We start from the raw sequence: 16,650 nt of genomic DNA on the forward strand, positions 1-16,650 counted from the left end.
TCACGAAATTTGGCATTGGGAATGGAACTGGCATTTTGGGAATGGAATTCTGCATTGCAACTGCACCTTTAAAATAAATAATTGCGCAAACAGTCTTTTACTGCTGTAATCTCCTTTAAAAAATAATGGATTGCTTTGAAAACAACACTACCCAGAAGCCCAGTGATGATGCTAGAATAAAACGTTTTGTATGTTTATTTGGATCACTGGATAACGAGAAAACAGGTGGTTTTGTGGGCGTTACGCTGATGGACTGTCTGTCTCTGCTGCGGCGCTTCCTGTGTGCTGTGTGAGTCGTGTTTAAAAAAAAGCAACTAGCAGTTGTGAGTTGTATTCTGTGGAAATTTTGGAGCTGTATATACAGAAAAGTGAAAAATACCTTGGCAGTACCCGCCCCCCCCCCCCCCCCCCCGATTTAAAAAGACTTAATTGAATTTATGTATTCCTTTATTCAGGTATTGCAAATCCGTTACCCGCTCAACACAAGGAACCTTTAGTTTTATAACTTTTCTAATTTATCATTAACTCCTTAATGCTAATTGTAGATTCAACAATGAGTAGACCAATAAAATATTTATTTTACCAAGTGTACCGAACGCAAAGCCAGTGTGTTTATTGTGCAATGAATGAGTGTCAGTAGTTAAATACAATATGTAAAAGCATTTTGAAACCAAACAAGGAGCTTTTGGAAATACGTATCCAGAGGGCACAGTAGTTAGAAGCTCAAAAGTAGAAGCGCTGATCTCTTCTTAACAGTTATACTATTAATATGTCAAATGCATTTTAAAATGTTTGTAATGATACTCCATTAAATTCTCACACTGTTCTATTACAGTACTATTCATATGGTAAAATGTGCAAGTCTTGTTCAATATATGAACATGACCTATATAATATTTATTATTGCTTAAAAATGTGTAGAGTAAAATACTCTGGCCTGCCTACTCCTAACTTTTTTCCAATCTGGCCCCCTTAAAAAAAAAAGTTGAAGAGCCCTGCTCTAACTAAGGTAACTATCTGTCCTGGGTATACGAGAAATACATACAGCAAGCACAGCATAATCCAGTCTGCGTTGTTGCAGATGAAACTACAGATGGAAAGGTAAAAGTGTCCTGAACATTGTATGTAATTTGTAATTTTATGAAAATTGTATATTTTTGTAATAATGCCCCTTGTTTTCTACTAGTCTGTATATTGTAATGCCAGCAATAAGTGGTTTTTTCAAAACACCTTTTTTGTTGACTGACCTACAGTACATTGTTACTAGTGGACTGCTTTAAGAAAGATTTTTCCTGAAAACTACAGTATCTCAGGGACTTAACAAAAAATAATAATAATAATTCAATAGATTTTTATTGTAAACATTTTATGAAATTACATTGTTAATTCTTAATTGGTAAACGGAATTGGTCATTTTGAAAAAAGGAATTTGCCATTCCCAAGAATGGAAAATCAGGAGCCCTAAGTGAGACAGCTACAGCAAGCAATCACATTTTCTACCAAAAGGGAAAGCCCAGGGTTGGTGGCTGACACGGCCACTGCACGCTGCTAGCATGCTGGAGGATACTTCTTGCTCTTCTGATTCATGCTGCTTTTTGTTGTTTTGTTTCAGAATAGATAACCACCTTGATGTCAAAAACAGTTTAATAAATACATAAATAAAACTACAAAATACAGAACTAAAAGATAATCAAGATAATCTATCCTATCAGAAAGTGAGGGGTTGGAATGTCAACAGCCAATCAAGCTGTAGTGAATCTCGAAGCCATTTTATGTCCCAGTAGGTCCCAAGATACAGCTTTCAATGTTATAGACAATCCAGTGTCAATCAGTGACTAAGTAGACTACCATGACCTATAAACATAGTACGTGGAATAACTCTGCTTAAACTACAACGTATAGCTCTGCACCTTATGTAGGTATTTTAAATTTTATTCTTATCTATCTATCTATCTTTTGTTACCACCATGCTTTCACTTATTAAGCCTTGGAAGCTCAAAATAAAAATAATACAACAAACACAGCGGCATTATTTAACCTGAAGATCCAATGGTGTGTTTGTGTGTATGCGGCAGAGAAGTAAGGGATCAGTGCACTGAACAAATTAAGTACATTTGAAAATAACAAAGACACTAAGTATGCATGCTGCAAGGGGAAGAGAAGTACTTTTCATACTAAACCTCATGTGTGCATATATTCATTGCTCAGCACTTCTAAGCACAGTCCTGCCACTTGCTGCTACAGAATACGATAGGGCACATAGACAGCTTGCATAATTAAGTCACACTGCATTATAAAAGCTTGCATTAAGATTGCTATTCCATTCAAATCAATAGCTAAACTCTACTGCAGCCAGAAAGACAAAGGTTTGGGCAGAAGAGAGATTATTTGATTATTCAGAAATTGTGATAGTTAATCCGTTTCTGAATTTCTGTAAAGTCTTAAAGTGCTGCAAAAAAAACCCAGATTGCTCAAATATAAATTATATAATACATCACAAGCCATTCAAAAAAAAAAAAAAGTCTTCTGAATAACATACTTACCAAAACATTAATGGTACTGTAGCACCAGAACCCAGAATGCTATAAAACACCTTTAATTCACTGCATCATTTCCTTTCACATTCAGAACAGTGGGTCAGTGCATTTTAACAGCATAATCTTTAAATGGTCTTTCTTAGTCTGTAGTCTAGCACCAAACAGCTTCCTATCCTTCATGTACAAAAGGTTCCCAATTTCCAGAAGCTTTAGTTTAACAAAGTGCTGTATAGCGGCACACAAACAGCATCTTGCCTCAGGGACAGCTGATTTCTTTCTCAAACTGACACTGCTCTGGGAAAGTGGCCAACATCAAACACCTAAACAGGAAGCTATGAAACGCTACAACAAAGCACACTATTCAAGATTCCTGCACAGTCACCTGGTTCAAATCTTATTTTTGGTTACAACATTTTGAGTCAAATGGCAACCAAGTGTAGAGACACGGCATGACACAGGAGTTTATAAACTTGATTTATATGAACAATTTCTCAAATATTAGGACGAAAATTGGGGTCAGCAGTGCAGCTCATTCCAGATTACCAACTGGCTTTTTTTGTATCAGTGCTCAACTGAGAGATTGTGACACTTAAGGGCATGCAAATTCTAACATTATTTCTTAACCAGAAATAACCCCCCCTACCCCGTCATTGTAAGACATTGAAGCAGAGCGAATATAACGCTGACCTGAACTAACATCACAAAAGTCATTTTGTAAACCACTGCTTATTTTCCACTAATTTGAATATCTAGTACCAGGAGTTCCAAACAGTCATTTATTTTTCCAAGAGCAAATACATGTTTAAAACATCCCCATATTATCCTTACTTAGTAAAACACATACCTGTTAATACAGTATTTAAAGATGTCGATTCAGCATTTAAATGAAAAAGTAAAACTTACAATTTAAAAGCCCATTTAGTGGTTTCACAGAAGAAAGTAAATTAAACCAATTTTACTATTAACGTGTTTCTCAGTTGTGATTGAGATACACGAATGGATTAACACGTATCAATTGCATTTAAAGAGAGTAGAAAAGCCGATGCAAGACCTGTTTATCAACATATGGGGTAATTTAAAGCTATTTATTTTAAAAATGCTCAGAGCCCTTGCAGCCAATGCACTTCCTCCAAGATGGCCGACTTCCGTTTTTCTCCTGCTGTCGAGACCGCACAGAGGGGGACGCATACTACCCCCCTTACACAGCGTCTTCAAAATATTTTTATTTTAACGTTTAAACTATATATTTAAAAAAAGTTAACTTTTATTAAATTAAACTGAATCTAACACCCCTAGTGTAAACCAGCATGGGTAGCAATTGTTTACGTATAGATATTTACTTTTACTTCCTCTCTACTCCCATTCTCCACTCATCAACACTCAACCCGTTGCAGCCAAAGCTGCACGCCTTTATAGTAGTGACCGAGGGATTAACTAGCTATTGTCTTATTATCCCTCCGTCACATTCTGCACAAGTTTCATAATCTGCGCGACTGTCGGCCAGTTAAACAATCAGTAGCTGACAGTCACGCATTCTCACAAGATATTTTAATACAAAATAAATAATGGCGGACAGCACCTCGCTCGTCCTGCCAAATAAATCAAAACACTGTCTTTGCCGTTATATACAATACATAAATCATAATACACAATCATAATAAATAGCACACAAATATACATGGCAGTTGTATGCGTATGGCTGCTGTACATATAATTCAATTACATCATTATTCTCCTGGAAGGATAGGGGGTATTATTAATAGGGCTACAGCAGCTGGAACAACAACATGCGTACGGCTGCTGTACATATTAGAAGAATGCTGATGTGCCACACTATGGCTACAGATCTTACATGGAAGCGCCACCCGATGACGATACCTATGTTATACACATGGCGTGCAAATGCCGTTTATTATTCATTACTCAAAAGGCATGAGGTAAAAACACATTTTAATAAAGACTTGTCGTTCAAACAAACATTCTGTAACTAGTACTTATTTTAATAACGCAGTGCCAGGCAGTCGTGGATTCTTTGGCATCCCTGGAGTAGGCAGTGGTCCTGCTGGTCCCATTAATAATTTATCTATAAATATGTTTACAATTTTAAATTACGAAAGCTCAAAGACAGCAGAGATGGCCGCTGGATGAAAGTTAGAGGTTTGGTGAGTGTTTCTTACACATTTAACCACCCAGCTGCCCATTTATTTTGGCAATTTCCATGTTAAAAATGCGTTTTTTTTGTGCAGATTTTTCATTCTTAGCCCTCAAATAAGCAATTTGGACAGTTTTCAAAACAATTTGCTATATTTTTTTTTAAACACACGTTTATTATGATAAACAGAAATACAATATTTCAGTAGAACTCAAACAACTAGGTCTATGTTTACAATTGTAGTAGAATATAGATCACAATTATTTTTTTTATTTTACAATGGCTACATTAAGAATAAACACTTTTTTTTTTTTACAATGGCAGCATTATAATACTTGTGCAGGCATATCACTTAGAAATTATTTTTGTGCGATAGATTTCAAAGCAGAAGCACTTCAAACCCTCATCAATGCTAACGTCTTTATCTACCACAAACATCAGAAAAACTTTCAATCATGTCATATACAGTATCTTCCCCAGTTTCAGGCACAGGTGTATAGCGCTGTCATATGAATTCTGTGAAGTGTAGGTACAATAAATAAATAGGCTGTTTTGACCAGTACCAAACCTGACAAGGCATCCTTACAAACTGTAACACCAACAAATAAAGAAATCTCATCGTTTTATTCTCTCTAGATAGACAGGCATCCATTTTTCACTCAGCTGTGTATATACAGATGACCCAGTCTGTCAAACACATTTCTTAGGGACTGCTGCCGTCTGCCAATAAAAAATAAAACTACATACACTTTTACAATACAGTTCTCTTATTTTTTCATTGAAGCATGATAAAAAGATGTTAAACTTTGCAGATGCACATATAAGCACCTGCACGCTATTCTCACAGGAGTGAAATTTGGACTTGCATGCGCTCTACATGGAAATTGCAGGATAAGCAGCTAGGTGGTTAAAATAGTTTGTGTTTTTATTTCAGATATAAGTTGGATGAAAACTATTTACAAGTCCATTTGATTTTTTGATAGTTCAAATCAGAAACTACATTTGGCCACCCTACTGTAAGTGGATAACTACCGAAAGCCAGGACTGTGTCTTATTAGACTGTGACTAATTTTTTTTATAGTGCCGTAAACTGTACATTTAAGGATGTTGGAAATGGTGGTTTGTGAATAGTTACATACCAAACTAAATTACTCAGTCTTAAATGAATACATAAATAAAGCAAATTATTTATCATTGTGGCATCCTCTGAATGTGACCTACAATATGTGAACTACAAGAATTTAGCGATGGAGTACGCCAGAGAAAAATACCCCTCACTCATCCCAGTTTTTTTTTTTTTTTTTTTTTAAACTTGTCCTTCTTTGATTTCCTTTGTGTCAGTCCAAACACACGCAGTTACTTAGGACTACTTTACTTTTTAGTGTGTTCAATTCTTAAAGCTCCTGATTGCACCACTAAATAAACCTGGTTTCAGTGGGTCTTAACACAGTATTCAATTGTTTATTTGGGAACCCACTGCATGGTCATCAGAATCGCTTCAGCAAATATGTTAACAGGGCAAGACATGTCTTCAGAATACCATTTAAGTGCATTTTTTTTTTACGTCTTTGCTCCATTTATGCACTACAATCGGGGGCAAGCACTGTTTGCGCTTGCACTCGCATTTGTGCTGTGATCAGAATACAGCCCTAAGAGTTTTAGTTTATAGACAGTAAGAGTTTAAGATGTTTGTTAACAAAGGGTTTTTAAAAACAACTACTTTTCATGTATTCTCCTTGAGAATCTATATAAAATAGGTTGTAAAAGAAAAAATTATTAAAAAAAAAAAAAAAATCAAGCGATTTAAAAATCGACTTGATTTAAATGAGCCAACCCTGATATACATAGGGTCGGGGCTCCCCATCACACCATCCCATAAACTTAGCATAGCAATCAACAATTCATTAAGATTCTTATGAAATAATGCTATGAATCCTTTTTAAAAGGTATGTAAGAGATTTTTTCCTGTTTGAAATGACCACAGATGAACAGCAACTTTAACAAACTGTGCCCACAACTACTAAACTAAAACAAATTAGTTTAAAAAAATATATAAAAATTTAAACCACTGTACTCTCCAAAGATTACGAAAACATCATCCAAACATAACATGAAATGTCTGCAGCAACCACTTACACAAGACTACTTTCTTGGATTTTCAGTCTTTTGTTTTATGTTGATTTTAATCTGTGTCTGTTTGAACCTTGTACAAAAGCACAATTGTCTTGGTGTTTTTAAATGTATTTCAAATGCTTTTAAAACAAAATGTATGTCTGTACGCATGAATGTCATCTTTAAAAGAAATGTAAAATGAATGAAAAAGAATGGGTGTAAATGTAAAAAATGTAAAATCTCAATAAAAGAGTATTTTGCTAAAAATCCAAAATGTCCCCTCAGAAAACAAGATATGGTCCAATTGTGATTAAGCAAGTACTTTTTCAAAGTCCCGCTGAGGTAAAATCAGCTATATAAAAAATAAAAAAAATAAAAAAAACTTCAACTACAAAGTGAATTTTTCTGAATAAAAACATGTTGACGTGTTCCGGTGTCAGTCTTGTATGCAACCAATTTACAGTTAGTGGAAAAGACGTTCTGCAGGCACCGAGGATCCTGGAATACACAGGTAACATTTATTTTTTCCCCCCAGTGTAGGAAAGCTGTGCACACTGGCCTTCCAACACTCCAATGGATTGCAATACAACGCAGGGCAAGGCTTCCTGAAGTAACTTTCCACTTCACTTTCAACTGTATTATCGTCTAGTTTTAGAACACTGTCTTCACCTAAAAAGCACTGACATGGCACTATTTTTGTCTATTAGCTGCTGGCTGAGCTGGTTCAGGTACAGCTACAGCACTCAGTCAAAACGAAGCACTAACTTTGTTTTGACCACTCCATCTTTACAGTCCTCCCTTTTCTGTTTTGACACCAGGTGCTGTGCTCTGCTGTTTACATGGATAATAAGTGGTGTCTAGTGTTCTGTGTGCCGTTTCCTATTTTGACTCTGACATTCTGCCTTGACATGAGCTTCAGTAACCGCTTAATATCATCAGCGATGAACATGCTACCCTGAAGCTAATCCTTGGCAATAATTACAAGATCACCAAAACAGGATCACAGGAAACGTTTCATATATACTTGTGCCTGGAAAAAAAATACATGGGTTTTAAAAGGAGGCTGTGTGGTCCAGTGGTTAAAGAAAAGGGCTTGTAACCAAAAGATCCCCGGTTCAAATCCCACCTCAGCCACTGACTCATTGTGTGACCCTGAGCAAGTCACTTAACCTCCTTGTGCTCCGTCTTTCAGGTGAAACGTAGTTGTAAGTGACTCTGCAGCTGATGCATAGTTCACACACCCTAGCCTCTGTAAGTCGCCTTGGATAAAGGTGTCTGCTAAATAAACAAATAATAATAATAATAATAATAATAATAATAAATAATAATAACACTGGAAATCGACAGCTTGAGACTAGTTTGATAGATGAGGTTTCAGTCATCTAATAAAAAAAAAGTTACAGGCAGATGAGTTGCAGAATTCAGAGGCAGTGCGTAAAAGCACATGTTTTGTTGGATATTTACTTTTAAAACACAAAATGGCAAATACATTTTATCAATTTGTATTACTGTAAAAAACGGTGTATCAGTCGCGGCCCCCTTTTTGAGACAACAATTTCAGGAAAAAGCCTATAGGTCACACCGGTGTATAAGTCACGCCCCCCCTTTAAGACCCCCTACAAATACTTATACAAAGGTTTTTACAGTATACATTAACTGTTAGTAAAAATTGTATGAATTTATTTATTGGTTAACCGTTAAACCTATTACATCCCTGATTTAAACCCTTCCAAAGACAAGAAATGTGTGCGTAAATTGTGGCGTAAATTTGTATGACCTTATTCTCTATGAAAGGAGTGAGTTAGACAAATAAAATAGATGCTTGTTTTAGGTGTGTTCTAAACAAATGAAAGCCCTACCAAACCACACACACAAGAAAGAACACAAAAAACTCTGCAAATGTAAACCTCTCGTATAGCCTACTAATGTTTGTATAGATGCATGTTGTTAAGCAGAACTAACTGAACTTTTAGCCTCATATTATTAGTAGTCATATTTTCTTTCTATAATTATTTTAAGATGTCCCAGAAACAACAGAGCTCCACCTCTTCTTCCACTGCACCGAACTGGAATGAATTGTTAGCGTCAATTGGCATATTGTGCAATAAGTAATGGATACAGTTAAACAAATTTACTGTACAGATTTAAATAAAGACTTGTTTAAATGTTTATAATATTACAAGACATCCATGTTTCATTATAATGTGTGTGTTAAGCAGAGTCTGTGCCTGGCACTTTTACTGCAGCTGCAGTTCTATAGAACTGCCAGTGCATGAAGCTGCTCAGGAACCTCGTATGTATTTTTACATACCCCTCTGTTCTCAATCTTATATTCAAATAGGGCTAAGGATCATACCGTTTACTGTACTGTAGTGTAACCACCCCATGTTGCCACATACATTTATAGACTACTTTAAATAAAATATGTTATGCATACCTATTTTAAGTAGTAAAACTTGTACTTGTAGAAGTTTTATTTTATATACTTTTATGTGTGTGGGTGCGCATGTGTGCGTTTGAAAGGTAACGAGACAAACAAGGAAATGCGCGAATTCAGAATGTGCGTGACAACAAGTTCATTCTTTTCATGTTAATTTTTTTAAATCTTCATGGCAACGCATGACGCTCTCCTCAATATTCAGTCGTTCTTTTCCTAATTTCTAGGCAGACACGAACATTTAAATATCCCCTCCCCTAAATTACTATGAATTGAGTAATCTGCATTGGTACGGCCGACTTTTTCCTAAATCACAACAGCATAGCAACGCATGTCCTCAAAGTATGGCAAAAACATTGTGAGGAAAACGGTCATGACTTAACCATGTAAATGCCGTCACATTCGCAGAAGCGATTCTGACGACAGTGCAATGGGGTCCCAAATAGACAACCGAGTACTGTGTTAAGACCCGCTGAAACCAGGTTTATTTAGTGCAATCAGGAACTAACGATTGAACACACTATAAAAAGCAAAGTAGTCTTAAGTAACAACTGCGTGTGTTTGGACTGACACAGAAAAAGGAAGTCAAAGAAAGAAAAAGAAAGGAATGACTGGGATAAGTGAGGGGTATTTCTCTGGCGTACTCCATCGCTAAATTCTTGTAGTTCACATATTGTAGGTCACATTCAGAGGATGCCACAATGATAAATAACTTGCTTTATTTATGTATTCATTTAAGATTGAGTCATTTAGTTTGGTATGTAACTATTCACAAACCACCAATTCCAACATCCTTAAATTTACAGTTTGGAGGTACTATAGAGCTACAACTACAGTACTACAAAAATTCTATAATAAATTTAAAAAATCAATTTAAATGAAACAAATCTGATTTAAATCAAATCAGATTTTTTTTTTTTTTTTAATTTAGTCGTTGCCAATTAGTTTTTATTATTTTCTCCCCAATTTGAAATGCCCAATTATGTTTAGGCTCAGCTCACCGCTACCACCCCTGCGCTGACTCGGGAGGGGCGAAGATGAACACACGCTGTCCTCCGAAGCGTGTGCCATCAGCCGCCCGCTTTTTTACACTCTGCAGACTCACCGTGCAGCCGCCTCAGAGCTACAGCGTCAGAGGACAACGCAGCTCTGGGCAGCTTACAGGCAAGCCCGCAGGCGCCCAGCCAGACTACAGGGGTCACTGGTGCGCGGTGAGCCGAGGACACCCTGGCCGACCTAACCCTCTCTCCCCCCGGACGATGCTCAGCCAATTGAGCGCCACCCCCTGGGAGCTCCCATCCACGGTCGGCTGTGGAATAGCCTGGACTCGAACCAGCGACGTCCAGGCTATAGAGCGCATCCTGCAGTCTAGTGAGAGCTTTTACTGGATACCCCACTCGGGAGCCCCCCAAATAAATCAGATTTTAATTTAAAAAATAAATAAAAAAAAATCGGCAACCCTGACTTAACGTAATAATGATTCAAGCAACAACCCTGGAGTGACCCAAAAATATAAACATTGCTAGAGAAATGCAGCTAGACGTGCCCAGCACTGGTGCTAATAAAGCAGCAGCTTTCCATAGGTGGGCTTATCTTACGTAAATACATTCTAACTTGAAGCACAAACATGTAGCACTGCAGACATCTACCACCCTCTATACCAAAATCAAACAAATGCTGTTACAGTTACCAATGCTGTTTAATAGCTAGTAAACTGACACAACAGATTTCATTAAAGATCTCTACTTTATTTATATTTAGCTTGGTAAAGAAATAAAGAAACACACTGCAGTATATCCCAGAATTGTTTGTTACATTGATACAGTACCTCATCTCTCAGAGCTGAGCTAGTGACAGGAAACTCAAAACTGTGGAAATATAGAACTAACTGGAAATATGCTTTAATAAATATGTTGATGTTATGAGCAGCATTAAGTAATGATTTTCAGCAACCCTTTAAAACATGTATACAAATCAGCAGCTGTACAGTTAGCACAGTCCAGCACAGCACCGCTACACTCTGCAAAAATACTGGAACACATTTCACCTTAAACTTTGTTTTCTGTATTTTAAGTAGCAGATGTCTCTTGTTGCTTTATTTTTGGCTTGATTTCATTACCAGCATCCACAGTCTGCACACAAGCAATTTGGTACTAAGTTGTTTTGTCATCCACCCTGTATGCAGAGGATAACCCTAAACTTGCATGCTGACATTCCATGCAGTGTGAAAAAGACATGCAGTGCGCGGGTACATACTGTAGCAGTCAAAGAGAGTTTAAAGAATATAGGCTGGTTAGAACGGATTCTAAGTTAGTTTAAATGGCAACATCATTTTTTAAAAAGATGGATTTATTCCAAACCGTAACTCAGCTTAGCCAAAAAAAACAAGCCGTTTAAAGCATCACTCAAATCATTGTGCAGGTCTGGCATTCTTAAATACAAAACCATGCAAAGCAAGTCAAACATTTACTGGGATGGGACTTCCATTGCATTTGTTCTGCACGGTCTAATTGAGAGTGCTGTACGTGTCATTAGTGTTACTGTTGTACCTTGCACTGTGATCTCAAGAGATATCTCTGTCATCCATAAACCAAAAAAAATGTCATATGACCTCAATGTGACAGCCACACTGATCAACATCAAATCACCAAGACATTCAACATATGTTTATAACCACAAATACTACTTTACTATCTCAAAATGGCCTCTCAGCTTAGGCTTAGACAGTGCAGTGGCGGCAGCTTTGTTACCACCACAAACTGGTTAAAGTTAATAGTTTAAAGACAACACAGACTAAAGCATTTTTTGTAGAATAACCTATAAAATGACAATGATTTTTATAGTTTTACCTAAAATCTACAATTCACCAGTAGTCCAGGAGATGGAAGCCATAATCAGTCAATACCTAACAAAACAGTGTGCAAATGCACAATGCGATAGGAAGTCCATCTTGACGAAAAAAAATACTTTTTTATACAGGGAAATAAAGTAGTGGGCTTACTCACTCTCTACAAAACATCACAGGGATATGAAACAGACAATGACCACAACCTGACATCGATGTAAAGAAATAACCTTTCAACTAAAATGGAAAGTATTTGATGACATTTTTTGTCAACAACTCAAAGTAGCAGTTTGGAAGAATCAGCGGAAAAGGAGTAACTTTTTTTGGCCAACTATGCCCTTCATTTCAACAGGTGGCAATTACCCATGGCCTGACTGGAACGATTATTAGATCTTATATGAGCACTTGAGGCTGACATGCTATCCACTGCACAGTCTGAAGATTTGAGTCCGGTACATAATTTAAATAATTAACTTTCTGCAAAATGGGCATTACATATAAATGCACTGGTACATCAGTGAAGCATACAATAACTGGAGCTTCACTCTTCCTAAAACCTTCACAATAAATATTATGAGCACTAATTCAGCCGCTTTACTTGTAATCTCATTGCAGTCAGTCAGAAGTTACGAACCCACATGTACACATCAACACCCACCTTTCTGCAGCAATTTCACTTCTCCATTTTCCCTCTTAATTTCATTCATAACTTTGTGTTTCTTCTTGTCTTTATCTTTCTCCTTTTCTTTATTATTCTGATCTGAAAGAATAGAAGCAGGAGTGTTATTGGCAGAACAGTAAGATAGCATAAACAGTAAGGATGTCCTGTGTTCCGCAATAGGAACCAAACTGCCACCACAAACGCAAATGTAATTATCAAAATAATATACCTTGCTTGGCTATCACAGACTATTAAATTCTCTTTTAATGTGTGTTCAGCGTGTAATAAAAGTGTACTGGTTAATTTGTTTTCAAATTGAAATAAAACATTTCACGACAGTCTCGAATAGGAGTCTACGGCCGATATAGTACACTATTGCGTTTTATTTATGTCTAGCTAGGACAGATTTCCACACCTACAGTTTCCCAACGCAGTGAAGATTAACAATACAGTGCTGCCATTACTGTTATGACATCACTGTTTTTGTCACACAGCAAGGTCTCCTGCACGGACAATGAGGTCAGCGACATGGCAGTAGGAGGCCGATAAACCTCGACGACGCGGGTCTGTGTTGCAAAAAAGGACATTTACGTAAGCATGATTCAACAAGTCTCAGGTTTTTCACGCCACGTTGCTAAATAAAAATGTAATTTATGTGTAAAAATATAACAAAATGAATATATTCTTTACCTTGCGGGCGCTTTTAAAATTTAAAATTAAAAGCAAGGGCAACATGTTATTTCTAAAAGTGTGCGCAGTTAACCATGTAATTAGTAATTTTTATCATGGGGGGGCGTGGTAGGAAAAAAAACAGTATATAAAACCAGAACTTACTCATCAATAGTATATTTGTTGTTTTTCAAACACAGTTTAAAGCCAGCGACTGCATACAGTAGTCCAGGAACTGATATGTCAAATCCAAAAATATACTTTTCAAATTTATGTTTTACTTAAAATATATTTTATATAAAATATCACAATTAAACTTACTGTGCTGTACAACTAAACTACGTTGCATTGATACTTTTAGTATCAGGCGATTTAAGAATATTTGACATTTTATCAGGGGCCAGTAGGACAGGTTCATTCACAGCAAGTGAAACTACAACCCAGGCAGCCGAACACCCATCCATAAATTAAAACTACATAATTATTAAATTGAAATCAAAATGAACGAACAATTCTGTCTTAATTACCAATACACACTGCTTAAACTTAGAGATTACTAGCATATTTATAACAAAATAAAATATTTATGTTTACACCGTTTTTATTCTGCATCCACTTTAACATAAACCCATCATGATGAAAAACACAAGGCAGAGATACACAGAGCCTAGCTAGGTGCACAAATGACACACCACGGCCCACATGCTTCCAATGGCTGGCAACGTAGAGGGTTTTGTCAAATCCTCTCGCACTTATTACCAAAACAAACCAAATACAGAAATGTAGAGTCGTAAACAATGTATACGGCCACTACCGATTAGATCTGCTTAACAAATAATGAAACTTAGACATTTGCAGTTGTTAACTCCCCACCTTTCTGCACCAACTTCACCTCCCCGTTTTCCTTCTTCATCCCAGCAACGCTGTTATTTTCTGGAACGGGCTTGTGTTTCTTTTTCTCCTTTTCCTTCTCCCGTTTCTCCTTGGGCCTTTTAGGCTTGTTGGAGGTAGACTGAAAGGCGCTGGGCGTGAAGACTTTATGGAGAGAAGTCTGGGCCGGCTGAGTCGGAGTGTTCGTCTTACTGGCATTGAAGCTCCATGTTGTCGGGCTGCCATAACTCTGTTTCTGGTGGTGCTGCTGCTGCTTCTCAACTGCACCAGCTCGACTTCCTTCTCCATTGAGTTTCTTGGGTTTAAGGCTCTTCTCCTCGTTTCGGACTTTTTTAGGCGGCGGGGGGTGGTGATCCCGGGAAGACTGCGGTATGCTATCCGGCGCTCCTTTGGTTTCCTTGGGTTTCTGTAGCGGGTTTTTGTCGGTAGCTGCTAAGCGCATGAAGCTCAGTGACTCCGCCATCTTGGGGCTTTCTGTATTTACTCTCTCTGCCTGCTACTCTGCTGTTCCAGTGAGAGGCGGAGCTACATCGCTATTGACAGGCAAAGCCGACCGGAGGCGAATCCAGATCACGAACGACAAGCTGGAGCAGCAGTGGGAGGGGTAACGAGGCGATTGATGGTTTGCAAAAGAAGCGGGAAAGACTGCAACAAACAATTTACTGTAAAGTACTTGACACCACATACATAGTGGTATTATTATTCTGTACCAAGTTGGTACTACCAATGGAAAGGAAACATGCATTCCTTCCTATATATTTGAAACACACAAACATTACGCATACATGCCAACAGTCCCTATATGGTCGGGACAGTCCCGATTTCCTAGCAAATGTCTCGCGTACCGATGCACAGGAAGAAAGTTCCGATATTTACACATGGAAAAAAATGCATTTATTCTGCACAGTACAGTTAGTGAAAACCACACGCTGTGCTCTACACATCTGCTGATCACTAACTTACCTGTATACAAAGGTAAGAACTTTTCATTGTGTCTATGTTTACTGTCATGCTGGTCGTGTGGTGTTGAGTTGATACGGTTGATATATGATAGAGTATACATTATGTCTTATAAGCATTTTGTTGGTCTAGTTTTTATGGCCTTATAAATTTGCATAAGCAATTTGAATATTAACACTTTCATTTTTAATTATATTTAAAATAAATAAGCAACCCTTTCATATGAAAAAAAAACCACATCTTTATCTTCTGTACCATTTATTACATACTTGCACAGATAGGTACCTTGTTTTAATGGAGGTTAAAATACCTTCAATGCATAGTATAGGACGCAAAATATTTTCTTTCCAATTACATCTCATGCAATTCCCTGGTTTATCTTTTCCAGCTGTATGAAAGTAAACAGGACGTGAGCTGTCAACCAAATTTCAAATGTTTGGCTAAATAAACCTTAACGAATTCACAATCAAATATCTTCCTTACTGCCCTTTGTGTGCACTATTAAGTGACGTGATTATTTTGAACACTAAGGACGACTTATAAGTGGAAAAAAATAAATAGCTATACCTGTGTGACAAATGTGACAAGATGGGCTTTTCAAGAGGTGATGTCTTTGATGTTGATCTACCAATTGAACAGTCTTGTTTACATTCCAGGTTTACCACCATCAATTTAAATAATGCTGTTGACTACATAATACTAACAGAACATGTGCCACACAGACCTTGGACACTGTTCCCATCAAAACAATAAGGGCTCTATATAAAAACTACTCCAGTGTGCAATTTGAACCTTGAGTGAACCTATTAGTTTTATTACTTTACTGGTATGTTTTCCTTTCACACAAAATGGTACAAATTGCACACCAGTTTGACACTTCATTGCATGCAAATACACTTATGAAAACAAGTCATTTAGTGGAACTCAATTGAGTCAATGTATGCTGAATGCAGGAGGAAAATAGACATTGTTTTTTCCATAGAAGCAATTTAAATAGGTCAAATTAATTTACAACCCCCTCCAAACAAGTCCTCACCTTATTCTGGCAGGGATATGTGTTTGACATAGCGTTTATTATGGTGGCTGCAGTAGGTTCACTCTTTACTGTGGTTACCCTATGTATCATAAGCTGCTGTCTTATTTTATAAGAGCACCAAGGAACTGCCTGATCTGCTCCAGCAAACAGAAATACCAACAATTTGCAGCCATGCAGGTTCACTCAAGGTTCTCTGAATGTACTTCCACTTCCTGACAGAGGTGTTTGCCACTAGATTTTTTTTTTTTTTTTCATTGAACAAAGTATCCCTGGGGACATGATGTAAGGAGAATGTCATCAGTGATGGCAAGAATGGGACAGTATTTTATTTATTTTTTTCCTACACTGGG

The 16,650-nt window shown here is 37.2% G+C and overlaps 1 protein-coding gene across 1 annotated transcript in view; it reads right to left on the reverse strand.

Annotated features, from left to right (window-relative positions):
* The window catches only part of LOC117419904 (lysine-specific demethylase RSBN1L-like), a 42,381-nt gene extending 27,468 nt beyond the window's left edge, over positions 1-14,913 (reverse strand). Inside the window, exons 1-2 of the mRNA XM_034033266.3 lie at positions 14,287-14,913; positions 12,742-12,843 (exon numbers count right to left, since the gene is read on the reverse strand). Of these exons, the coding sequence (XP_033889157.3) occupies positions 12,742-12,843; positions 14,287-14,767 (583 nt within the window). The 5' untranslated portion in view covers positions 14,768-14,913. The remainder of the gene's footprint in view (positions 1-12,741; positions 12,844-14,286) is intronic.
* Between the last annotated feature and the right edge of the window lie 1,737 nt (positions 14,914-16,650).

The sequence above is a fragment of the Acipenser ruthenus genome, chromosome 14 (genome assembly GCF_902713425.1).
Source record: "Acipenser ruthenus chromosome 14, fAciRut3.2 maternal haplotype, whole genome shotgun sequence".
Taxonomy (NCBI): Eukaryota; Metazoa; Chordata; class Actinopteri; order Acipenseriformes; family Acipenseridae; genus Acipenser; species Acipenser ruthenus.